Source organism: Tursiops truncatus, chromosome 18, assembly GCF_011762595.2.
Source record: "Tursiops truncatus isolate mTurTru1 chromosome 18, mTurTru1.mat.Y, whole genome shotgun sequence".
Lineage (NCBI taxonomy): Eukaryota > Metazoa > Chordata > Mammalia > Artiodactyla > Delphinidae > Tursiops > Tursiops truncatus.
Genome location: NC_047051.1, coordinates 64248693 through 64274858, shown reverse-complemented (window position 1 = coordinate 64274858; position 26166 = coordinate 64248693). Strand labels below are relative to the sequence as shown.

General features: G+C 37.0%; 1 protein-coding gene across 6 annotated transcripts in view; it reads left to right on the top strand.

Moving 5' to 3' along the window:
• Positions 1 to 26166, top strand: part of UGGT2 (UDP-glucose glycoprotein glucosyltransferase 2) — a 178962-nt gene that overhangs the window by 44601 nt on the left and 108195 nt on the right. For all 6 annotated transcript variants that reach the window (XR_012327737.1, XM_033843648.2, XM_073795359.1 and 3 more), the window contains exons 11-15: positions 10412 to 10503; positions 14667 to 14817; positions 24194 to 24313; positions 25177 to 25262; positions 25811 to 25946. Coding sequence is in view for 5 of the 6 variants with exons in the window: in XM_033843648.2 (XP_033699539.1) it covers positions 10412 to 10503; positions 14667 to 14817; positions 24194 to 24313; positions 25177 to 25262; positions 25811 to 25946 (585 nt within the window). In the remaining variant the exon portion in view is untranslated. The remainder of the gene's footprint in view (positions 1 to 10411; positions 10504 to 14666; positions 14818 to 24193; positions 24314 to 25176; positions 25263 to 25810; positions 25947 to 26166) is intronic.

Below are 26166 nucleotides of genomic sequence, written 5' to 3'. Positions count from 1 at the left end.
GGCAGTCTGGTGTAGACTGTCAGCTCGCCAACAAAAAGCCACCAGGGAAACTTGTTACTCAGGCAAAGCTGAGTTTAATAAACTTGCTGCAATGAGGGAGAGCAACACCTTGATAGACACTTGTTAAGTGTCTCAAAAGGAGGACATTAGGGTAGAGTAATTAGAGGATTGGAGAGGGTCTCTGTTTAGGTGGTTTAAGTTGGGTCTTTCAAGGTGGGGAATTGTTTGGGATTGGGTAGACTTTGTAACACGATAGTTTACATTGTGTTGGTGAACATTAAAGTGATGGATTTGGTGAGCAACAACAAGGGAATGTGAAACTAGAACTGGAAGGACTTTGCAAAGATGTAGAAAGTAAAGATAAAACCATTTCTGAAATAAAAACTAAAGTTATAAAGTGGCACAAAGGAGAACTGACCTTACAGAAAACACAGCAGAAGACATAGTAGATAGAAATAATAAATGCAGAGATAATTTTTAAAAAAAGAAATAGAAAGGACTCAGGAGAAGATGATAAAGTAAAGCCAGGTAAAGGAAATTCAATATACCTAGACTAGAGTCCATGAAATAGAAGAATAAAACAAATGGACAGAACGAATACCTAAAACTACAATCAGAAAATTTTCTGAAATAAAAGAAGTTCCAAATCCACAAATAAAAAGGGTGCACTGTGCAACTTGGGAAAATTGACCAAGAGTGGTCAAATATAAGCTATTGAACTTTATAGGGAACAAAGGAAATTACTTATGCATTTAATAAGAAAGATGATAAGGAAAGAAAATCACATTGGCATCAGACTTCTCAAAAACAAATTCAACACCAAGAAACAGTGAAGCTCCATCTACAAGACATTCAAGGAAAGAAAAACTGTCCTTCAAGAAGATACGTATATACAGGCTACAAAAATGCTGAACATGCAAAAATTCAGGGAATATTGCTCCCAAGAACACTTTCTGCGGAATTTCTCCGACCGAGAACTGATTGAAGATTCTTGGGCAGAGCAACTGCCTGTTGGGCGTTGAATATGTTTATGTGTAGAACTAAAAGTAAAAAGTGAGGGACAGGGTGATAGTATAGTATGTAAACAGTACCTACTCTGACAAAGATAAAATATTGCAACTAATAAATATGGCGGGGGATAGAAAATAAAATGAACTTGTTGATTGCCTTAACTATAATACTCAGGAATCAAAGATATAATTAAAGCTGAAAAGTCAAGCAGTGGAAGCCTCAACTTATTTGAAAGTATATAGTTAACCAGTAATGAATATAAAACTATTGAATAAAATTGGGCTGTGCAAGAGGAAAGGCAGCAGAAAGAGGTTAAAGGCTAATTTTATTATTTTTTGTAACAGAAATCATTAGTTGTTGGTTAAAGAAAGAGATGACTGAGGGTATTAAATGAACATACTTTTTTTTTTTTTTTTTGCGGTACGCGGGCCTCTCACTGTTGTGGTCTCTCCCATCACGGAGCACAGGCTCCGGACGCGCAGGCTCAGTGGCCATGGCTCACGGGCCCAGCCACTCCACGGCATGTGGGATCCTCCCAGACCGGGGCACGAACCTGTGTCCCCTGCATCGGCAGGCGGACTCTCAACCACTGCGCCACCAGGGAAACCCAACATATATGTTTAATAGTAACTAGAGTAACAAAAGTCTAAATCTTCCAAACTGTGAAAAGAACTGAATGCACAAGAAAAGAAAGAGACATTTAAAAAATACATCTAGAAAGAGTAAATACAGCATGAAAGAATGACATTTGAGGCTAACCAGGTCTATGATATCAATAAATGTAAATAAGCTTAACTAGCATATTAGCAAAAATGTTCAGTTTGTTTCATTAGGCATGTACAATGTATGTAAAATAAAAACTCTTAAAGTAATTTAGAAATGTCAAAAATTAAAGGACATGCCAAGGTATACCAAGCGAATACTGTGTGTTAAGGGTAGTGACCTTAAAATGCCATGAAGCCAAATTCAGTTCTGAAAATATTAATGAGCAAAAAATGGCCGTTTATAATGCTTAGGGCTATAATTCACAAGGCTACAATAGCAGTTTAAAATATTTTTACATCAAAACACTGCAGCAACATTCCTGAAACAGACTACAGGAGATGGAAGGAGAAATATAATTTACCTCTCTCAGACTAGTGAAATGGTAAGTAAAGCTATAGAAGACCAAATGACATTATGATTGTATAGATAATAGGTCTTCTGGTTATATAACAAATTTTATATCCTGATAATAGAAAAAATATGCCTTTCTTCAAGTTTTTATGAAGTAGTAATGGCAAAAAATCCAGAAAGTGGGTAAAATAGAAAAAAAATTCTCAATATCAATGCAAACTAGAAATCAATAACAACATCAGAAAAAAAGGGTTTATTCACTTGGAAGTTAAAAACTATTTACTCTTAAGTAGAAGGGAAAATAAAATACACATCAAGGGACTCCCTTGGTGGTGCAGTGGTAAAAAATCCACCTGCCAATGCAGGGGACCAGGTTCGATCCCTGGTCGGGGAACTAAGATCCCACATGCAGTGGGGCAACTAAGCCCGTGTGCCACAACCACTGAGCTCATGCATCTCAACGAGAGACCCCGCGTTCCACAACTACAGAGCCCACGTGCTCTGAAGCCTGTGTGCCACAACTAGAGAGAGAAAACCCGCACACTGCAACTAGAGAGAAACCCGAGGAGACCTCGCGCCGTAACGAAAAAGATCCCACGTGCCTCAACAAAGATCCCATGTGCCACAACTAAGACCCGATTCAGCCAAAAAAATAAATAAATAAGGAAAATAAATAAAATAAACATTTAAAAAAATACACATCAAAATTGCAACAGTTCTTGATAACAACATTTGAAAACATAAGATACTAGAATCTTTGGGACCCAAATAAAACAAAGTTCAGAGAAAAGCCTTGAAGTCTTACATCAATAAAATGAAAAAAAAGTAAATGAATTAAATATCAGACTTAAAATGTTAAGAACAGTAAAGAAAAGCAAAAGCAGAAGAAATTAATACAGGTAAAAATGAGTTAAAAGATAAAAATAGTAAAACTAATGAAATGATAATATATCATAATTGAATGGAGCTTGAGGGATGCAAGAATGGTCAATAGATTAGGAAATCTATTCCTATACTATCGTTAGATCTAAGTGGTAAAATTGTATGATTATCTTTGTACATGCCGAAAAAGCATTTTATAAAATTCAAGACCTATTCCTGAATATAAAAAAAACGCTTTATAACTTTATAAGGAAATTGATTATACTTCCTTAACATGATTAAAAGTGTGCATGTGCATATGTATTTGTGTTTATCTCAGCTTAAAAGTCAGCATCTTACTAATAGAAAATTACTAGAGGTATATTTACCAAAATCAGGAACAAGACAATGAAGCACATTATCATCACGGTAATTATTATTGTATTAGTTATTAGCCCACATCATTAGTCAAGAGAAGGATATTGGAAGTATAAAAATTGGGGGAAGGTGAGGAATATGTAAGAGAATCAACTAAAAACAAAAATTAGATGTAGAAAGGTGTGTTGGTCTGCTTGAGCCGCCATAACAAAGTACCACAGACTGGGTGGCCTACACCACAAAAATTTATTTTCTCTCAGTTCTGGAGGCTGGAAGTCCCAGGTCAGAGTTTCAGCAAATTCTGTATTTGATATGGACTCTTCCTGGCTTGTCAACAGCTGCCTTTTTTCTGTGTCTTCACATGGCCTTTCCTCTGTGTGCACACCCATGTGCTACCCTTACGACCTCATTTAACCTTAATTACCTCCTTAAGCCCCATCTCCAAATACAGTCTCATGGGGGTTTAGGGCTTCAACATATGGATTTGGGGTGGGGCAACACAATTCAGTCCACAGCAAAAGATAATAGAAGGCACAATTAAAATATACAAATCAATAGGCCCCTAATGAAACTTCAAAGCTTTTGCACAGCAAAGGAGACCATAAACAAGAGGAAAAGACAGCCCTCAGAATGGGAGAAAATATTTGCAAATGAAGCAACCGACAAAGGATTACGCTCCAAAATTTACAAGCAGCTCATGCAACTCAATATCAAAAAAACAAACAACCCAATCCAAAAATGGGCAGGAGACCTAAATCGACATTTCTCCAAAGAAGATATACAGATTGCCAACAAACACACGAAAGAATGCTCAACATCATTAATCATTAGAGAAATGCAAATCAAAACTACAGGGGAATATCATCTCACGCCAGTCAGAATGGCCATCATCAAAAAATCTACAAACAAATGCTGGAGAGGATGTGGAGAAAAGGAGACCCTCTTGCACTGTTGGTGGGAATGTAAATGGATACAGCCACTGTGGAGAACAGTATGGAGGTTCCTTAAAAAACTAAAAATAGAACTACCATACGACCCAGCAGTCCTACTGCTGGGCATATACCCTGAGAAAACCATAATTCATAAAGAGTCATGTACCCCAATGTTCATTGCAGCTCTATTTACAATAGCTAGGACATGGAAGCAACCTAAGTGTCCATCAACAGATGAATGGATAAAGAAGATGTGGCACATATATACAATGGAATATTACTCAGCCATAAAAAGAAACAAAATTGAGTTATTTGTAGTGAAGTGGATGGACCTAGAGTCTGTCATACAGAGTGAAGTCAGAAAGAGAAAAATAACATATGGTAACACATATATGTGGAATCTAAAAAAAAAAAAAAGGTTCTGATGAACCTAGGGGCAGGACAGGAATAAAGACACAGACGTAGAGAATGGACTTGAGGACACAGGGAGGGGGAAGGGTAAGCTGGGAAAAAGTGAGAGAGTGGCATGGATATATATACACTACCAAACGTAAGGTAGATAGCTAGTGGGAAGCAGCCGCATAGCACAGGGAGATCAGCTTGGTGCTTTGTGACCACCTAGAGGGGTGGGATAGGGAGGGTGGGAGGGAGGGAGACGTAAGAGGGAAGAGAGATGGGGATAAATGTGTATGTATAGCTGATTCACTTTGTTATAAAGCAGAAACTAACACACCATTGTAAAGCAATTATACTCCAAGAAAGATGTTAAAAAAAAAAAGACAGAAAGATAATTTTTGTAAAGAAAAAACTCTTTGTAACATGAATAAAAGCTAATCAGTTCTATGCATCCAAAAAAAAGAAAAAAAGAATAGTACCAATTTCACTGGATTATTAGGAGGATTAAATGAGAATATAAAGTGACTTAGCACAATGTCCGCCTCAGTAACTGTGGCCCTCTGCTAAGTGTTCACATATTTATATGTAGATATACATAAACCCGCATTTTTATATATACACACACACATAGGGAAAAATACATCATACATAAATATCTATGTATATTTACATATGTAAGGCAGTTGGAGTATGTCAGAAAGAGGGAGAGGATATCATAATCTACTAGACTGATATTAGTGACTTTAAAGGAAAATAATTCTCAATATTTTAAACTATGTCTATCATCTTGTTAAATTATTACTTTACTTGGAGTTATCATCAATTTATGGTAATAATAAGGTTTTACACTTACATTTTGAAAGACTGTTATATAAACAAAATAGTATTAAGTTCTTTTATAATGTTATTTCTGTAGTTCCAATTTTCACAGCAGTGAAATTGCCAGACTTTTCTATAATTCTAACAATCTAGAATGTACTGTGTAGTATCAGAGGAGTGGCATAAAGTTTAACAATAGAAAAAATGAAAAAAAATCTCCAAAATAGACTTTTGGACAAGATGGTGAAATGTGAACTAGAGATATGCCCTCAAACTTTTATACCTGGTACTCATTTCTCCATTAAAGAACCTTGGTAAAAAAAAAAAAATCAGTAGTCTCCATGTATTGCAAGCAACTAGTTAAAAGTTATAATGTAAGAAAAGACTCCATGTACAATAGCAACACAAAAAGTATATAGGAATAAACGTAACAAGTAGGTAAAGCCTATATAAAGAAAAATTTGACAGTCTACTTAAGGGCATGTAGAAGGACGTATCTTGTATTGGAAAATTACAATGAAGTCAATTCTAAGTTAATTTGTAAATATAATCAGAACCTGGGGTGTTTTTTTCCCTCTGAAACTTGACAAGATGAGTCTAAAAATTCATGTGGAAAAAGTAGACAAGGAATAACAGCCAGGATTACTCTGAAAAATTAAAGGAGCAGTAGGAACCTCTGCCCTGTGTGCACAGCAGCACAGACTGTACCTCCTGTATCTATGCTGGCCACCAGGTGCTCCAGCCTGCTTAGGGATGCCGGGGCCACCCACTGCTGTCACCTTGGCCACTTCTCATCTGCTTGGAATTAGCAGTGAAACAGTTTTGAAAGAAGCTTTGATTACTGAGCAAGGAACCTTGAATTTATTCAGTAAGTTACTCTTGACACTGTATATGGCCGTCTTGTTTACTGCCTCTTTCGGAACACGCTGAGAGAAAGACAAGGGAATAATGGCTTTCACGTCACTAATCCCAGGCAAAGGTGTTGGGCTAGTAGTCCCTGTTACTCACTAACACGTGGAGTGTGTGGGAGGTAACTAAACTGGGAGTTCCAACCTTGGAGAAGAAAGGGATGATTGTGATCGGAAAGTGAAAAAATCGTGGAATGTCCCTTGCAGTGTTAATGTAGGCAAAACGGATGGGCTACAGGAACACCTGGAAATATGTCACTGCTCCAACATCTTATCCATACGCACCAAATAGTACAGTTCCTGTAAAACATGTCACTGTTGCAAAACATGTAAACAAAGGGTTTACACACAGAAAAGAAATAATAGTGGTCTTTAAATATACAGAAAGATGATTCATCTTTCTATAATAAGAGAAATGCAGATCAGAGTTAGACTGAGAAAGCAGATTTCAAAAATTCATACGTACGATAGTCACTCTATTGGTGAGTCTTATTTTGCATAAGAAAACAGGGAAAACAAGATATGTGTTTGTATTATATTTGTATAAAGAAACACCAGAAGGATAAACCAGAAACTTTGGGGGAAAAATTTGTCACCTCTGTGGGCCAAGGGTAGGGGCTGGTGAACAGGGTGGAAGGTGCTGGAATGAGAACAAAAATTCTTTGTGAATAGTTTTTACATAGTTTTTGACTTTGGACTCATGCAAAGATTATCCCCAAAATATCATGACTATGCTGAAGTTGTATAAGTGAATTTGAGTTTGGTTTTATTCAGGAAGCAATTGATTCAACTCCAAAGTACAGCAAGTTTCCCTTTGAAGTTCATAATTGTTGTTTTGCTCAGAGACTGGGCAGAATCTACTTTAGATGATTTAAAATTCAATGTCAATGCAATATGTATCTCTTATTGTTTACCATAAGAGCTGTTAAATATATTAATTAAATTGCATGACACTTATTTGTTTTGGTTGGGGGGAAATGGGGAAGGGGGTTAGGTGGTCAGGTAACTTCTTTTGCGTCAGTATTGTGAAACAGATTGTTTCAATTATGTAATTACATAATAAACCAGATGCAGATATTTAAGTACAAAATCCAATTAAAAGATTATACCTAATTCAGATAAAAGCTCACACTTTTCTAATTATGTCAACTAATTACTTAGAATGTGTGAAAATTTTACAGAGTTCTAGAGAAAATTCCTAGGTTAGCATATCTTCTCCAACAGTTCTTCTGTAAAATATATTTTTTCAGAATCTTTGTTTCTCTCATCACTCATCCAGAAAACAGCAAAACCCTTCCTATATTAGATTTACATCTGATTGGACTTCAAATTTTAAGTTCAGAATGCATGTAGTTCCAGCATAGGGACCTCCAGACAAGTTTATAAACCAATTTACCGTTATAACGCTCAACCAGTCTCCTGAAATCCAATCAATTGGAATTTTTTTAGTTTCAACTAATGGCACAGCTCCATTGGTTGTTAAAGGGATACATTTCTGTACATTGTTCCCTCTTTTCTTCAATGAGGTCATATTTGTCCATGGAGATTTGAATTTGTTTCTGCTCAAAGCTTATGAGCACTCCCAACTCAATTCCACTTTTTTTTTTTTAATTTTTTATTTTTTTTGCTGCGCAGCAGGGCATGCAGGATCTTCGTTCCCTGACCATGGATTGAACATATGCCCCCTGCAGTGGAAGCACGGAGTCCTAATTCCACTGGACCACCAGGGAATTCCCCTAATTCCACTTTAAATTAAAAGTCTGTTTATATTTTTTGGACCTTCAAAATAGTGTGAAATTGGGCCTCAAACTCATGTGAAGATAAGCCAGAAGCTGTGAATTCTTATGGAAGACTGTTCTTCCTCCATTAAGAACCGTGGTGAACTCAGCAAGTTTCTATGCTGTTTCTGCAGGACATTTTGTTTTCTAGGTCAACTTTTCACTTCACTGTGAGTGTAGCACTTCCTTATGTGCACAAGGATATCTCTGACCCTGCTGCCTGCCCTTGGTGGGCCCAAGGCGCTGCCTCCTGTCCTTCTGAGACTGACCTTTAAAAACTCACACTTTAGGCCACCTAGGATGAGGATGCTTGAGATTTCCTCAGGGCAGGGCCTTCAGTGTTTGTTATATCCTTGGACTCTTATTCACACTTCTTCTCTACTCTTAAGTGAAATCTTTAATTTAAAAGGTTAAACCATTCTTTTAGAGGGCAATATTAATATTTTAATCTAGCATTTCTGATATTTTCTTTTAGTAGAAGGATTTCAGGATCTCTGGTTCATCGTATTGCTAGAAACTAAATTCTTATTCCTTGATTTGAGAACGGCTGCCTTTAATCATACACTTGGGATAGTTTGCCAGGATTGAAGGCTACCCCCTTTGAGGGGAAAATAATTTGTCACCACCAGTTCCAGTACACATACCTCTCTTTGACATTGTTTCAGCATCAAGTTTACTGAGTTTAACTTATTACCCTTGTTTTGAGCATCTTTTTTGTTCAAGACTCTGTGCTTGGCCTAAAAATTCTTGAGGGAATTAGCAGAGAGGGAATTAGTTTAGTATAGATCAGTGTTTGACATGCTTTCTACTTTCAGATGTGATGCCTAAAACAAAGGAGGTGCTGGAGAGAGCTTGAGACAATGTGTATGATGGTTCCATGCAAATTTTGGGAAAACAGGCAGTGGATTCACTAGACCTCTATAGACGTTGAAGTTTAAATGCAAGTTTCCTAGCAAAAAGTAACTATTTGATAGAAAGGCACAGAAGTAGCTAAAGACAAATCAGAATTTCACCTTTGAATCTCTCATGTTAATCTCTTGCCAGTATTCTGCATAAAGCAAATGGAGATATTTTCTGTACTGTTACAAATTTAGTTCCTCCTCTCCCCTCTCTATATGTAGCTCACCTGTCATGGTGAGTGATAACCATACAGAAAAATTCACCTCTGTAAAGCCTCCTCTGAACTTCTTCAAGTTAGTTGCTTCATCTGTCTTTCCAGAATAATTTATACAAATCTCTCTTAGGTCATTTATTGTGTGATGTCATTGAAATGCACTGTTTTAAAATTGTTTTTCTTCCTAAATCAATTTGCCTACTATGGTAATAGTCATAATGAAAGCTTCATTTGTGAGTACTTTATATGTGACTAGACACAGATATATATTACATTAAACCTTTATAACAGACTTGTGAGTATTCTATTTTACAGATGAGGAAACTGAGACTTATGGAAGATACTAAGTAAATTTGCCTAAATCTTACCACGAGTAAGTAGCAAGACTAGGGTTTAAACCAGATCTGACTCCCTCACCGTGATCTTGCTAACTCTGCTGTATGGCTAGGACATTCCCTTTTTTTCTAGTGCCTGGAGTTGTTTCTAGCACTGAGTAGGCACTTGGGAAATATTTACTTAATAAAAAGTTAGTGAACATTGAAACACTGCTTTAATGAAAACTTATGAATTCATAAATGATTGCTAAATATTTACACATACACCAAGGTTTTGAGTTCTGGGATATCAAACAATAGGATTGTGCCAGCTATTAAATTCTAAGTGTGCGCACACACACACACACACACACACACACACACACACAGTATAAAATGTAATAGGCAAGTAATTGTTGTAGCATTAGAAATTTAATATCACATACTGCAAAATCAAAATCCTCAGGTATCGTGTCTTTAATCTGTTTTAAGATTCCCATCACTTAGATCAGATGTGGGCAGTACTACCCACATATAGGCCAAATGTGGCCTGCTGCCTGTCTTTATACATATAAAGGTTTTATTGGAACATAATCATGCTCATTTGTTAATTATCTGTGACTGCTTTTGTGCTACAAGGGCAGAGTTGAGTGGTTCAACAGAGATGATACAGCTGGCAAAGCCTAAAATATTTACTGTCTGACTCAATAGAAATAGTTGGCCAACTCCTGACATAAATCAGCTATTGTTCTATCACTCGGTTAACTCTTTTCTGTATTTCCAGCATCTTCAAGATAGATTTGAAATTCAGCCAGGCGATGCTGGTCTCTATATAAATGGACTTCATGTTGATATGGATTCTTATGATCCTTTTAGGTAAGTATTGAATTATTGATACAAACTGTGGTTTATATATGAAGGTACACTTTTGTCCTGAATTTAGTATTTGTTAAAATGCAAATAATCACTTTAAAGGTAAAGCAAATATATCTTTTTTTTTTTTTTTTTTGCGGTACGCGGGCCTCTCACTGTTGTGGCCTCTCCCGTTGCGGAGCACAGGCTCCGGATGCGCAGGCTCAGCGGCCATGGCTCACGGGCCCAGCCGCTCCGCGGCATGTGGGATCTTCCCGGACCGGGGCACGAACCCGTGTCCCCTGCATCGGCAGGCGGACTCCCAACCACGGCGCCAGCAGGGAAGCCCTATTTTACTTTTAAAGAGAGTCATAAAACTACTTTAAAATTCATATTTAGAATATAAAATGAATTTAGTAAACACAATACTTTAGTTCAGATATTCAGTTTTAATTGAATTCAATTTGCTTTTATTGAACTTAAATTAATTGATCATTTGTTTCATTTTCTTAGCACCTTGGAAATATATTTGAAAACACAGGGAAGATTGAGAAGTAGGGTTCAAGTGAGGCTTTTATCTTTATTTAGTTGAATTTTTGGACCTAATCTTGGGAAAATACTAATCTGAGATATAAAGGCCAAATACTACACATAGCGAAGAGCAGTTGTCAGCTCCTGGCAGTAAACTTTAGAGGACAGAAATTACATTTGTGTTCAAGAACAGTGAAAATAGATTTAAAAGAGGGCAGAAATGGTAGGTAGATTTTGGAAAGTTCTCTGTGGCAGTGTATGGGGAAATTTTCATAACAGGAACATTGTGACGTGTAACTTGGAAAGGCTACAGGTTATTCAAGAGATAGAGCCCCCTGGGCTTCTCCACCTGGTAATCAGTGATCTGCAGGGCGTGTGATACATTTTTGTTCCTCGTTGATCGGATCACTAGTTAAAACTACTATAATTCCCTTAAAGGAGAAAAAAGAAAATATGTGAGGATATTTATATCTTCTGACATTTTTAGCACAAAATAAAAAATCAAAGAAAGAAGTTCTCAGGAAGGATCAGAGCATGTAGAATCAAAAGTGTGAAAAGGTTGATGAATGAAAGAAAATGATTCAGGAAAGAGGAGAGGAAGGAAATGTCCTATTAAGTTATATCCTGGATCTGGAGAGAGGTGCTTTGCAACCAGTACTTTAACATTGTCGATTTGGGGAAAGAAAGTGAAGGGGGAATTATTTTTCTCTTTCTTCCTATCTCCTACCCTTGTCGCGGTTTGGGTTGTAGAGCTGGTACCACGCCCACGCCCTAACCCTTCTTCCTCTGATCCCGGAGGAGCCAGAGCCTCCATGCCTCAGTGTCAGGTCAGCCCAGGTTCACACAGGCTGTGTCCAAGCCCAGCTCTCACCCCCAGGGAGACTAGGACAGTAGGAGGGAGTGGCAATGACCAGGGAAAAAGGCAGGTAGGACTGAGGAAATTTGACGAGTTCCGTAAATGTGTTTTCTATATCTACCTCAGATGCATTTGCCTTAGAGCTAATTAATAGTCACCCCAGCCACAGGATGGGCCAGACTCTGGTCAGGTCCAAGTGCTCAAGAAACTGACTCTGGTACATACTGGATGTTACTCATTTTGACAGCCAGCCTGTTCCTGCTTGAGTAATATCACTACAGTATAACTACCAGAAAGACAGAGGTAACAAAGGTGTCTTGATATTTGCACTTGTGGAGTTTTTCTATATCTTAATAAAGTGGTCTGGCTCACAGTTCTTTTGCGCTCTGGATTACATATGTATTTGTAATGCAAGCAACATTAAAATTCAATATTATAAAATCAATTCAATATTAAAATTCGATTTGGTTAATATCTGAACGCCTACTATGCTGTAGAGACTGCTAGATATCAGGGGTGTCGTGGTGAACAAGACAGAAACATCTTGCTTAAGCAAAATTTACAGTCTAGGAGGGTAACTGATATTAAATAATTGTATTATGATAAGGTTTGTAAAAGATGAAGTGCAGTGCTTTGAGAGCTTTTAACTCCAGGGATTTAAACTTGCTCTTGATGGAACGTGGGGACAGTGCATATCAGATTTCTTCAAGGAAGTGATATTTAAGGATGAATCAGGCAAAGTGGGGAGTTGAGGTTCTGCAAGCATGACATATTTGAGAAGAATGCATTGTCTAGTATGGCCAGACTCTGCAGTGAGGAAGCATTAGAAGAAGCTGAGGTCGCACAGGTGGGCAAAGATCAGATTGTGAAACCAGGTTCTGGGTTTTGGCCTTTTGTCTCAAGGGCAGGAGAAGCCAGTGAAGGCTTCTAAGCAAATTTAAAGATAGTGACTATTTAAAAGGAGAAAGCATGAGAGGTTATTTAACAATCCAGAGATATAAGTTTTCCTGATAAATAAACCTAGCATATTTCAAGAACCAGATATTTTCTATTGGTATCCAAAATTCAAGATTTGAGAAGAGCAAGGAGGAAACTAATGCTTGTTGAGGGCAACTGTGTGCTCAGCAGTAAATTCATTTAATCGTAATACCCTATCAAGTGATTATTACTATTCTCTTTTTTATTGATGGGGAAACAAAGACTCAGGTCCCACATAAAGATAGGGACATAGCTAGCAAGTAGTTGCAGGATTTGAAATTTCATGCCCTTTTCAACGTACCACGGTATGTAACTCTATCTAGTTTTTCTATTGGTGGTTTTCCTTGGAAACTAGGTTGTGATAACAAAGATGATCGTTACAGAAGCTATGAGGAATACTATAATTCTGTCACACGAAAGTCAATAAGATCAATAAGCATCATAAAATTTTTTAAATGGAGAGAACATTGGCAATACCATCCAAAATTCTTATTTTACAAATGAGAAAATTTAGACTCAAGGAATTAAGAACTTCAAGAAGCCCCACATGAAGAAGTAGTGTTATAGCTCTGACTAAATCTTACTATGATATTCAACCTAGTACTCTTTTTATCACGCTCATCTTCTAATAGATTTGGGGGGAGGGGGTAGAAACTCTCCTTTGTAAAGCAGTGGTCAGAGCTGTCTAGGATACAGACATGCTGAGCTGATGTCATACAGAGCAGCTTGAAATACTTCTAAAACAGCCTTCTTCAGAGTTTAGCTATTAGATCTCTGCTTTTTAAATGTAGATCTCTATTGTCCTCCCCGAGAACTGTACTCTAAAGTCCGTATATTGCTTTATTCTAATTCTTTTCATTTCTGAAAGGTGAAGTGATTTCCAGGAATGGATTTTTGAATGAAGCACTTAGGTTAAATAAAATAAATATAAATTTTAACACTTGGTTTCAAAAAGTAATAATCAAAATTCCTCCTTGCCTAGTAGATTTTTACCTGCTCAAACATGAACATGAACATGCTTTACCATACTCTGTACAGCCTTATCCATCTTTGCAGATACAGGGAAGCACTGCGTGCCTATAGCCTTCACGTCCCGGCTCTTCCACTCTACTGGCTGAGTGACTGGGCAGGAGGCTTCACCTCTCTGAGCCTCATTGGTGTCACTTGAGACTTCCTGAGGTTGTTTTGAGACACAGAATGAACTTGATAAACAGTAGTTTAAAGAATCAAACTGCCCTAACTTTTTGTCAGTAGGGTTATTTATTGATGTTGTTACTTTTAGCAGTAATACTTTCAAACATGTTTAAGAGCTATCAAATTATTATTATATATGTAATTAGAAATTTTAGTATGTATTCTCAACAGATGTGAACTTTCATACTTTAATGGGGTTTCCCCTGCATTAGAATTTTATATTTTAGGTCATGTTTGATTTTACCTTGTTTTTGTAGTAGCTTTATCAAAAGAGCGACGTACTGTATTTTTTCCTTTCATTTTTGACCTGCTCAGTGGTGAGTATATCCTCACTTCTTTAGTGAAGAGTATAATAAATATACCTTGTTGTCTTATCCTTTAAATAAGAAGATTTTGTTACCACTTTAAAAAAAACCTCAGCATAAGTTTACCCTGGATAACTAGACTCCTTGTCTTATTTGTTAATGAGTTTAATAGTGTATTTTCCTGCTATTAATAAAAATACCAGTGAAACTTGTTTCTAATGCTTTGAGAAATCTATAAACTTTACAGGATTTAATTAAAAATTTTGGCAAAACAAATTAAAAATTTTGGCAAAACAAAACATTTCTTTTCTTTAAACATAAAGTCTTTTGGATATGCTGAAACTAGAAGGAAAAGTGATGAATGGCCTTCGCAATCTTGGAATCAAAGAAGAACATATGAGCAAATTTTTAAAGTTAAGCTCGCCTGATTGGGACGATACCTATGCATTAGATATTAGACATCCTTCCATAATGGTAAGTATGCATGTAATTCCTCACTTTAAAACCTTTAGTAGACTTCAGAGTTAACATAATACCAAATATTGGCAGACTTTGGAGTAAATGTAAGCATTTTGAAAGATGTTGTAGGAGAACTCAGTGAGAAGAAAAAGTTAAAACTACAGACTCATCCCCTCTCACCCTTACATCTTCTTTCCCCTTCCTGGTATTCTCTGTACTTCCTCACGAGAATATCTACTCAGCTCCTTCACTATCCTTTCCAGCTTTAAAGATAAAAACAAGTGAGAACAACAGAATAACCACATGAGCAACAACAAAATACCAAATGGTTAAAATCTGAGGAATACACGAATACCACCTTAATATAATGGAAATCTTGCCTAACCATTTGCAGTGGCCTCCTAACGTTCGGTCCATGTATTATAGCCTAAGTGAATTTTTTTGGAAATCTGATCACATCACTTTCCCTTGCTTAAAGCACAAAAAAAGTCCATCATATGGCCTAATAGGTGTAAATGGCCTACTTCCTCCTCTCATATCTTAAACTATGATATATTCTTTTTTACCACTCTCCCTTATCCCGTGCTTGGAAAGCAGTTCTTCCTCTCTTTATCCAGTTGACCCCTACTCTCTTTTCAGACTTCAGCTCCAAAAAATACTTCCTGAGAGAAGCTTTCCTTAACTATCCAAAGTAGACGATTATTTCATATACGCATTGTGTCAAGGAATCCTCAAGTTCACCCTTAGGTTCAGTGGGTTTGCTAAAAGGACTGACAAGGCCTGGAAGTTGTTATACTCATGGTTACGATTTATTAGAGCAAAAGAATACCAAGCAGTATCAGAAGCAGAAAGGGCATGGGGTGAAGTCCAGAGGAAACCAAGTACAAGCTTCCTGGAGTTGCTCCTAGTGGAGCTGTGCAGGACATGCTGAATTGGATGTGTGACAGTCCGTGCAAAGTGCTGCCTACTAGGGGAGCTGACTTGAGCCTGCGAGTTCAGGGTTTTAAGAGGGGTTTAAGAGGGGTCTGGCACTTGAGCATATAGTGGCCATGTGGCTGGTGTTAGTCACTGAAACTCCAGACCTGAGAGAAAAAGCAGGTATTCATTATAAACCATATTGTTTGTAAAAACTCTGTACAAACTGCTAGAGCATGCAGCAGGCCCTCAGCGTGCAAAACACTCTTTATCAGTCAGAACATTCCAAGAGCTCAATTCCCAGGAGCCAACCTAGAGACCCTTTATCAGGAACACAGGCCCTTCTTGGGAATGTGCAAGGTGTGGGCAGCCCAGGCTTGCTGACTTAATCCTCTCTCTCTCTCTCTCTCTCTCTCTCTCTCTCTCTCTCTCTCTCTCTCTCTCTCACTCCCTCTCTCTCCCTCTCTCTCTCTCTCACTCACTCACTCACTCACTCACTCACACACACACACACGTGTGTGTATGTATGTATCTATATTTATTATGTTATAGAACTACCAATCACTCTGTGTACTTAGCACAGTTATAATTTTACATTTATCCTGTGGTTCTTTGTGATGTCTTTGTTTCTTACTTGACTATATAAACTTCATGAAGGTAGGAATTTTTTCATTTTTTCTCTCACCATTATATCCCTGGCTGTAGTAGGTACTCAATAAATATAAATATTCCTTGAATGAATAAGTAAATACTTATCTCAAACCAACATAAAGCATAATTTTAACAGTGAAACTCCGGAAGCATTCCAGTCAGAACATAATATAAGTATGTTCATTCACTGATATGATTTAACATTATTATAAAAAGTATTAACTATTAGAAATGAGAAAATAAAAATGTTGCATAAGATTATGTAACTAAAACTCCTTAAGGGAAGCATTTATAATTAATAAGAGATTTTAGTAATATGGGTTTGAAGTAACTGTAAACAGATCAAAAGCTTTTTTTCCAAAAACCACTTGGAAGACATAATGATTTATTCATAATAACATAAAAATTGAAATACCCTGATAATATCTTAATAACTACTATGTGATAAAATAGTCTTAATAACTAATAATAAAAACTACAACTTAACTGATGAGTTAGAAAAGAAGGGTAAAAGGACACATGGAGAGTGTTAATTGGCATAGCCTTTTAAAAAATTATGGCTGCGGTGCTGTTAAACTGTTCATATATACTTGAGCTAGTAATTTCACTGGAAACTTCCATAAAGAAGTAGGAAATGGAGAAAAATCATTATATCCAAAGATATCATTACTGCATATTTTTGAAACAACTAGAAATGAGTTAGCTATAAACAGAAATGTTGTAAGTTGTATAACCACACAATTATTATTCAGAGATCAAAATTATGTTTATAGATATGTTTTAATAACCAGGGATAATGACTATGTCCTCATGTAAATAAAAAATATAGATTTATATGATATCATCATGTGAAAAGATAGAGGATCAGAAGGAAATCTATCAAAATATTAAGTTACTAATGGGTGATGTGGTTTGGTCGATATTTTTTTTCATGCTTTTCTGTAAATTTCAGATTTTAACAATGGGCATTATTATATGATCAGGAAAAAAGAGGTTTTAAGGGAAAAAAACATAACTTCACTGGATGTCATACTGTTTGTTTTCCTGTAGAAATTTAAGGGATTCGCTCTGAAGTGTTGCAGTTGTTACAGTTATTTTGTCCTGTGGGAACAGCCGTCCCACTTATAGACCTAGTCCACCATCCAAGAATCATGGAACAATAACAGCACCAAAGAACTACCATATTGCCTGAACATCAGAGACCTCAGACTGAGGACAAACCACATATGTTATTAATTAGTTACCATCGTATTTTCCAGAACAATTTTCTAAATGATTTGTTTGTTGATACTGTTTTTTTTACTACTCTTTAGACCATATTCTCTCATTAGCTAGATTTTACTCTTTCTTGGATATATTTAAACTCTATAGCAGATATCTTTTCTAATAATGTTTTATCAGGAAAAGGAATGACCATGTTAGTAATCTTAATACTTTGTGCCTTTTATTTTAAGCATTTATGCTTTTGATCATTTCTAGAAGAATGCTGAGAGTAAGTCACACTGTTAAAATGAGGGAAGTAATTTTCAAGGCTATTCTGGACATAAGAAATAGACCTGTAAAGAAACTGTCCAGCTGCATTTATAAAGTAACATCCTGATCCTCTAAGGTTGGCCGTGGAAGACAGTCACTCACATGGGGGGAGCAGCCCTGATGCTGTTCCCATTGCCTCCACCGCCCACAGAGTCGCAAAGTCTCCTCCTATACTGCTATAAAGTCTCCTTTCTTGCCCAACTCTTCGACACCTTCGGGCGGCTTTCTTTTACAAGGAACTTCTATCTGAGAGTGTCATGAAGTAATTTTTATTGAGATAAAATATAAATAAGATAATGCTTTTTTAACCATTGTAAGTGTGTAATCCATTGGCATTAAGTAGATTCACAGTCTTGTCCAACCATCACCATTATCCATTTCCAGAACTTTTTCATTATTTCAAATAGAAACCCATTCCCTTCTCCTCTAAGTCCCCGGTAACCTCTGTTCTACTTTTTGTCTCTATGAATTTCCTATTCTAAGTACTTCATGTAAGGTTAATCATACAGTATTTGTCCATTTATGCCTGGCTTATTTCACTAGGCATAATGTTTTCAGTGTTCATCCGTATTGTAGCATGTATCAGAATTTCATTCCTTTTTAAAACTAATAATTTTTAAAGTATCTTTTTTACATACTATTAAGGGAAGCTTCGTGTCTCAATTAAATGCTTCTGTTTTTCCACTTGGAAAGTGCCTGCCTGAGTAGAAAATTGTTTCTGGAGCTTAATTCTCTAGATACCTTAAAAATATCAACTGGCACAAATGCAGAGCTCTGAGGTCTCAGTACTCTTCAGCTTGGTCTGTTAGAGCGGCAAAATTAGCTCACACATTAGCTTTATTTTTGTTTCATAGCACTTGCTACCACCCAGTATGATATGTATTTGTTTATAATAATCTTCCAGTGGAATTTAAGTGCCACAAAAACCAGGACTTTGTTAAATATCTTCAACATACATCACGTCCTATTGAATAGGAAGCACTCCAAAAAAAATCATTGACTATCTTAATGTCAAAACAGAGTTATTCATGAATGAAAGCAATACTTTGCTTTTAATTCTTTTTCCCCTGGATCTGTCTCCCCACTTACTTTTTATCTTTACAGAGAAAGCTGAGGCCCTGAGTTAAATCACTTCTGACCTCTGTGTTTATACCCTCCCCCTCAAAAAATCTTGGTGGTTTATTTCTTAAAAGTCTAACTGACAGTTAAGTAAGAATCTGAGGTTCATTGGTATTCTTCCATCCCTGATTTACCATTCCAGCTTTCTCTGTCTCAGACATCAGGAATCACCTCAGGTGTCACTGGAATTTTGTTAAGAGTCAGTAAAAACAATTATAGGATTATATGTTTGGCTCCTTTGGATTGTAATTTCTTTTCAGTTCACTGTGCCAGACCACGAACAGTGACAGAGGCTTTGGTCATATTCTAGCAAAACTACCCCTGCAACTATTTTCTGTACTGTGATGTTGATGATGTAGCTGTATTCCTGGGGCGTTTATTATAACTTTCTTTAATTTTCTTTAATGTTCCCAAGTCACTCTAGCCACTTGTCATTATATAAAAACAATTCTAATTTTTTGTTATTGTCACCAAGATGATAGTGATATGATTTTTTTTAAAAAGGCACCAGTAGGCACAGGCAGAGCTTATAAGTTCTTTAGCTAAGAGTGTAACTTGCCAACCACAGTGGATCCCACAGTCATAAAGGCAAGTTTCCCTGTTCACGTCCAGTCATGATGTTGTAAATCAGTTGACTATAGACATGTGGGTTTATTTCTGGACTTTCAGTTCAATTCTGTTGATCTGTATCTTATCCTTATGCCAGCACCACACTGTTTTTTTTTTTTTTTTTACTGTAGCTTTGTAGTAACTTTAAATATCGGGAATTTTGAGTCCTCCAACTTTATTCTTCTTTTTTAAGATTGTCTTGGCATCCTTGCACCTTTCCCTTTCATTATGAATTATGGAATCAGCTTGTCCATTTCTGTTAAAAAGAAAAAAAAGACAGCTGGAATTTTTATTGAGATTTTGCTGAATCTATAGATCAATTTAAGGAATATTGCTATTGAAATATATTACATCTTCCAATCCATGAACATGGGATGCCTTTCCATTTATTTAGGTCTTCTTTAATTTCTTGCAACAATGTTTTGTAGCTTTCAGTGTAAGTCTCAGACTTGTTAAATTATTTCTAAGTATTTTACCCTTTTTTATGTCCCTATAAATGGAATTGTTTTCGTATGTTTAATTTAGGATTTTTCATTGCCTTTTTTGTTGTTGTTGAAAACTGGACATCTTGAATATTGTACTGTGGCACTTCTGGAAGTCAGATTCTCACCCCTCCCCAGGGTTTGTTATTGCTGTTTGCTGTTGTTTTTGTTATTTGTTTAGTAACTAATTTTATAAAGTCTGTATTCTTTTTCATGTGTGGCCACAGAAGTGTCTGTTATGTTAGCCTAGTCATCTGCTAAGTATTGGACAGAGATTTACTTACATGCCTCGAACCAGAAAATCTCCCAGTCTTTGCACGGGGGCTCTGTGTGTGTGGCACATGGAGGGAGGGGGAGCAGCACACGCTAAACATTCAATCAGGTGGTCTGCATCTCTGCATTAGCCTTCAGTTCTTGTTTGCATAGAGCTTGGAAGTCAGCCAGGGGTGAGAAGAACGTAGGGCCTTCTCAGGTCTTTCCTGAGCATGCACGTGTTCCTGGGCATGCACGTGGCCTTGTAGATTTCCAGGAATACGTCAGAACTTCTCAAAGCCCTGTTTCCCAAAACATCTCATTCCCCAGCCTTTCCTCACTAAGTTTGTGGTTACTCTATTGTGCGTCCCAGCTATTTTCTGTTGTCTCAGGAGTGACTAAAACATTTGCCTGTAAATGTTTTCCATAAATCAGAGTAGCAGCTTTAACACTAGGCGAATCACAAGTTAGGCAGGATAAAGGCAAGACTTTTCAGAAGGTTTTCTAGGGAGTCACCAGACAGTTCAAACAAAAAGTTACAATTCATTCAGAATAAAGTCCATTCTACTGCTTCTGGTAATATTGGTACTGGAATGTGAGCTGTCATTTTCAAGGCTACTGATTAGCTTGGGAGCAGGAGATGGGACTTAGGTAAGTTATAATGCCACACATCTCAGTGTTCTTACTGAGATGCAGCCATTTTTCTTGAATAAACACTCTCAGGGTTGCTGCAAGCTTTTGGTTAGTTTTCATGGTTCTGAAAATATTCATTCCCACAGATTTTCTAGTTTTTCCATTTTCTGTATAAGGACGGAGTTTTGGAGCTCCTTACTCAGCCATTTTAGCTAATGTCACTCCCCAAAGAGAGCCCAGAAATGTGAACTGTAAGTCTTTTAAGTTCTTTGCTTCTCTCAGAGAGAGAGTCAGCCTCTAACAGCATGACCCATTATGTGATTATTTGTTGACCTGTATAGCTCCTTGGATGTTCAGGAAATTGTCTTCCAGGTTCTAATCTATAAATGACAGTATCTTTTTTTCAGTATCTTGGAAGCCTAGTAGATAGAAAGGCCCGAGTTATGACCAACAGAATGGATGGAGGTAGATCACTGGAGTGTCAGTGCCAGTTCTGCATGCGAATTTGTGAGGCGCTCTTCCAGTTACTGTTGCTGCTTTTGTGTATTCACCTGAGACTGGGGAAAGGGGCAGTTCAGTGTCTGTGGGCCTAGTCAATGTGATTTCCAGTGTTGTCTCAGTAGTTCTCCAAAATGGACCCACGTTATTACCTCAATTACTTCCCCCAAAACCCATGGCTGTAAATTAGGCCATTTCTCTAGCTTTCTAACTTTAGTATTTGTGATAAGAATCACGTAGGGCCCTTGTTTTAATTGGGGATGATTTAGCAGACCTGAAGTGGCACCAAGGAGTCTTCATATTAAATAAACACGTGCAGCTGTTTTGATCCACATTAGAAATGACTCTGTCTCCAGTCATTAATTCAAGTTCAGTGGGACTGATACACAGAGCATAATGCCAGTTTATCACCTGAAGTAAAAAATACAACTCACCACCAAGGGGATCGGATATTCACATCCTCTACATGGCGCCGCCTTCTCCTCTGACCCAGGATTCCCGCAGGAGAACAGTTAACTCATCTAGACATTGCTGACTGAGTCTACTGCAAGTTCCAGTTCTCACAGGATCCCCGGCCTATTGTGAGGATCTTTGGAACCGTTCCCATTACCTTCACATCTTGGCAAGCATTACCTCAGAAACATAAATAAGAGACAGTACTACTGATTTTTCCAGGGAGACTAAAGTTCTCCCCTCTATCTCAGTACCACCAAGACAAATTTTAGTGGAAAAAAGCTAATCCCAGAACCCATCATACTTGTTAGCCACTAAAATAGAAATTGTTACAACTGTCAACTGTCATTTATAGACGAGGATGTCTGAAACCGAGTTAACTCCTTCTCTGCTTTCCTGTCCTCTCCCCTGGAAAAGCCTACTTCTTAGAGCTTAATGTCTCTCTGCTGATACAGTGTTCCTCTCTGAAAGCCATGAATTACCCTAGATTTCTCCCTCCTCTTCATCCCTCTTTGTGTGTGTCTCTTAATTCTGCCTTCTCTCTAAAACCACTGCCTCTGGCTTAGGTAAGCCCTCCGGAAATTCATGTCTAGATTAGTGCAAAAGCCTCCTCATTTCTTCAGGTATTGCGTTGTCCCATTTGTCCTCTCCTCTCTGACTTTGAGCTACAGGTACGTTAGACCTTTTGCCTGTGTCACTCATCTCTCTTACACTTTGTTTTGATTTTGCATTATTTTTGTTTGCTTTAGTTAAAATACATTCTGTTGATCTGTCATCCTGTTTCCTAATCCCTGTCTCTTCTTTTGTGTCCGGTCTGCAATTAAAACCACCTGATAAGTTCATCCATTTCTTAATTACGGACACTGTTTTAAATTCTGCAATGTCCCTTTGGTTCTTTTTTTTTAATAGGTTTTAGTTCTCTGTTAAAAGTTTCCGTCTTTCCACCTATTTTTGTTCTTTTTAAAATGTATATGAATTGTTATTTTAAAGTCCTTGCCTAAGTCCCTTTCTATTGTCTGTTTTTTTTTCTCCTGCATTTTGATATTTGGTCCTTTTCTTTTTGTATGACGGTTTTTGGTAAGAACCAGAAGTTGCTGATGAAAAGTTATAGAAGCAAAGAATTGTAAGGTCTGTTCTGGCAGTCCAGGTACCAGACGCTTACTTCATTCTGTTGAGGCTTGATTTTAGGCTGTGTGAGAGTTCTTCTCTTTTGTGTCTTACTCCTAGCGTCTGGCCCTACTGGGTCTCTAATGAAAGTGCAGTGTTTAGCAAAGTCCTTCCACCTTGAACTCCAACCTCTTGTCTCTTCAGTAACATGTTATGCCTGCAGCTTCAACCTCCGCGTTTCTGTTTTCTCCTGGCCTTTTTGCGGGGGGGAGGCGTGTTGCCATGTGTATGTGTAGATGAGTAGGCAGCAAATGAGAGGAGTTTCTGCAGAGATTTCTTTGGTTTCTTCTCTGCGGTTTCCTCCTCTGCTGGACTTGCCCCCATCTCACATCTCATCAGTTTGGCAGCCCTAACTTTCTCTTCTGTCTTTCCCAATATGTAGGAAATATATCTTCCCCACACTGGGACAGCGCAATATGACTGTCACTCTCTGTTGGAATTCTCTTCCTCCAGGCTGCAATTTGGAAAATGCCCCCAGCAACAAAGTTGAGGAGCTTTCCTCCTCTGCCTCCTGCTTTCAAGGATTGTAACTCCTCAGTTGTTAATTGTTGGTTGACCCCTACCTCCATGCCTCTAGACAATGCTTTTCTCTACCTTTTGTCATTGTTTCGGGATGCGGGGGGGAAAGGCTAGTCTAATATAAGCTATTCCATCTTTATTAGAACTGGACGTCCAAAATGTCGGTTTTAAACATTTAACTTTTGTTAAGCGTTTTATTTTCCTTATGTCCAAGCTTTTAAATTTTAGAGGAAAGGTAAATGACCTCATTGCCTCCTGTACCTTAAATGGTTTATCGGAGTAATTTTTATACAATTTTATTTTTTAGTATGAAAAACAAACATATGAGTAAATGGAGTCAATTGTTTCGGAAGGGGAAGGCTTAATGTAGAAGGCTATGGGAATATAAAATTTTTGCACATATATGTTCCTTAAAGAATGTTCAACTAGCTTCTTATACTTAATCAGAAATGTAGAAAATCTTGTGTATATTTCACTTGCTGTTTGACAGAGTGAAATCCGGCTTTGAAAATGATCTAAGTATTAATATAGCTTTCACAGATTTCTGGATTCTTTTCTAGTGGATTAATGACTTAGAAACTGATGATTTGTACGTTATGTGGCCTTCAAGTTGCCAGGAACTCTTGAAGCCAGTGTCCCCTGGAAGTATACCTTTCATAAGGCGTAATTTTCATAATTTGGTAAGTTTTATACTTTGAAATTTTGTATACATCTTTTATAAAGATATCACCATTCTTTTTGGACTACCCTGCTCTTGGTAAGTAGGCATGTGAGTAATAAGGAAAGGAGTATTTGCCTGATGTAACAAGCTTGAGGTGGCATGGCTGACTAGGTATCAAAAGCTAGCAGTGTCACATAACCTGCCTTTTATTATTTAACCCTCATGTGCTTTTATAATACCATCATTAAATTGATGGGTTACTGTTATATTTTCTAAAAGCAATTTATGATCAAACTTTTCTTCCTTCTTTATTATAAAGAACTAATTTAAGTACATTTCAGGGAAAAATACATAAATACTACTATGTCATCTGTGATATAAATATTCATTATTACAATGTTAAATAACCTTATAGAACTTTGTAATGTGGAGAAAACACCTAGGGCTTTATATTTTTTTCACATAGGAATTGAATATCTTAGTTCCTACAGCAGATGTTAATGCTGTTATTTTTTGGATCAAAATTCAATTTCTATTTCCTTTTTTAAAAAACTCATCACAGAAAATCCAACGAACACTTAGAATAAGGTATTTCACTTCTTGTAAAAAATATTTACTTAGTGCTGTGCTTCAAAAAGAGGATGAATAACCTGATTAAGTTTCGTGTATTATATTTTGGTGTGTAGCTTTTAGAAATTTGTAAACTGTGCAACTCTTTCTTATGTACGTTCCTCAAAATTCTTTAAAATTGCTAGAAAATTTAAAAAATTGTACCTTGAATTTCATGCTTTTAGCTACAGAAATTAGATTAAGTTTCAATTTCATGAAAATTATGAAGTGTTAAAACAAAATGGTGATTATAGTCTATCTACTTTTTTTTAGGTTCTGTTTATTGATCCGGCTCAAGAATATACCGTGGACTTTATAAAACTTGCTGAACTTTTCTTTTATCATAAAATTCCTCTTAGGTAATTATCAATTTATAACAGACTGTCAACTGAAGGAAATCCAGTGATGTTCATGTTGTGTCACACGGAGTGTCAATGTTGAATTCAAAGTGATGGTCATCTCTAGGGCCTGACACGACATAGCTGTGTGCTGTGAAAAATCATACACCTTTATGGTCGACTCCAGTAATCAGAGCTGCTTGGTAGTCTTGTTTACCCTGTTACCTTCCTGAGAGAATGATTGTCACTTGGGTACTTAAGGATGGGTCCATTTTCCGTGGTCGTGTTAGGAGTACACTTCCCTCCACTTTTTCTTTCTGGAAAAAAATAGCTATTTGATAATGTCACCACCAGAGAGAGTTTTACATTTTGGAGGAATCCAACAGAGATGAGGATTTTGGTGAAAAGGCATTACAAATCAAAGCTTTTCAAATAATAATACTCCCCTTTACCCCAGATACTAACACATTCCCCCCATCTAGATGTTCTAGTCTAATAATATTTAAAAATCGTGGTTTATTGTGGTTCAAGAGGTAGTTGTAACATCTCTCATTCATCTTCTTTCCTAGAATTGGTTTTGTGTTCATTGTTAATACAGATGATGAAGTTGATGGAAAAAATGATGCTGGAGTTGCTCTTTGGCGAGCTTTCAACTATATTGCAGAAGAGCATGGTGTAGCACAAGCATTTATTTCCATAGTACACGTGAGTTGATGTACTACATATAATTTCTTTAGGATGTTTAGTGGTTTTTGCATTACTATAATTATTATTATTTTAACATTTCAAAGTTTATAAAAACTACCATGGGGATTAGTACACATGATGAATTTGATTCTTGCAGCTCCCAACTGAAGTACATAGTATTGTCCCCATTTTATAAATGAGGCTCTGCCCAAATCTATGAATTTATTTAGGTTTACCC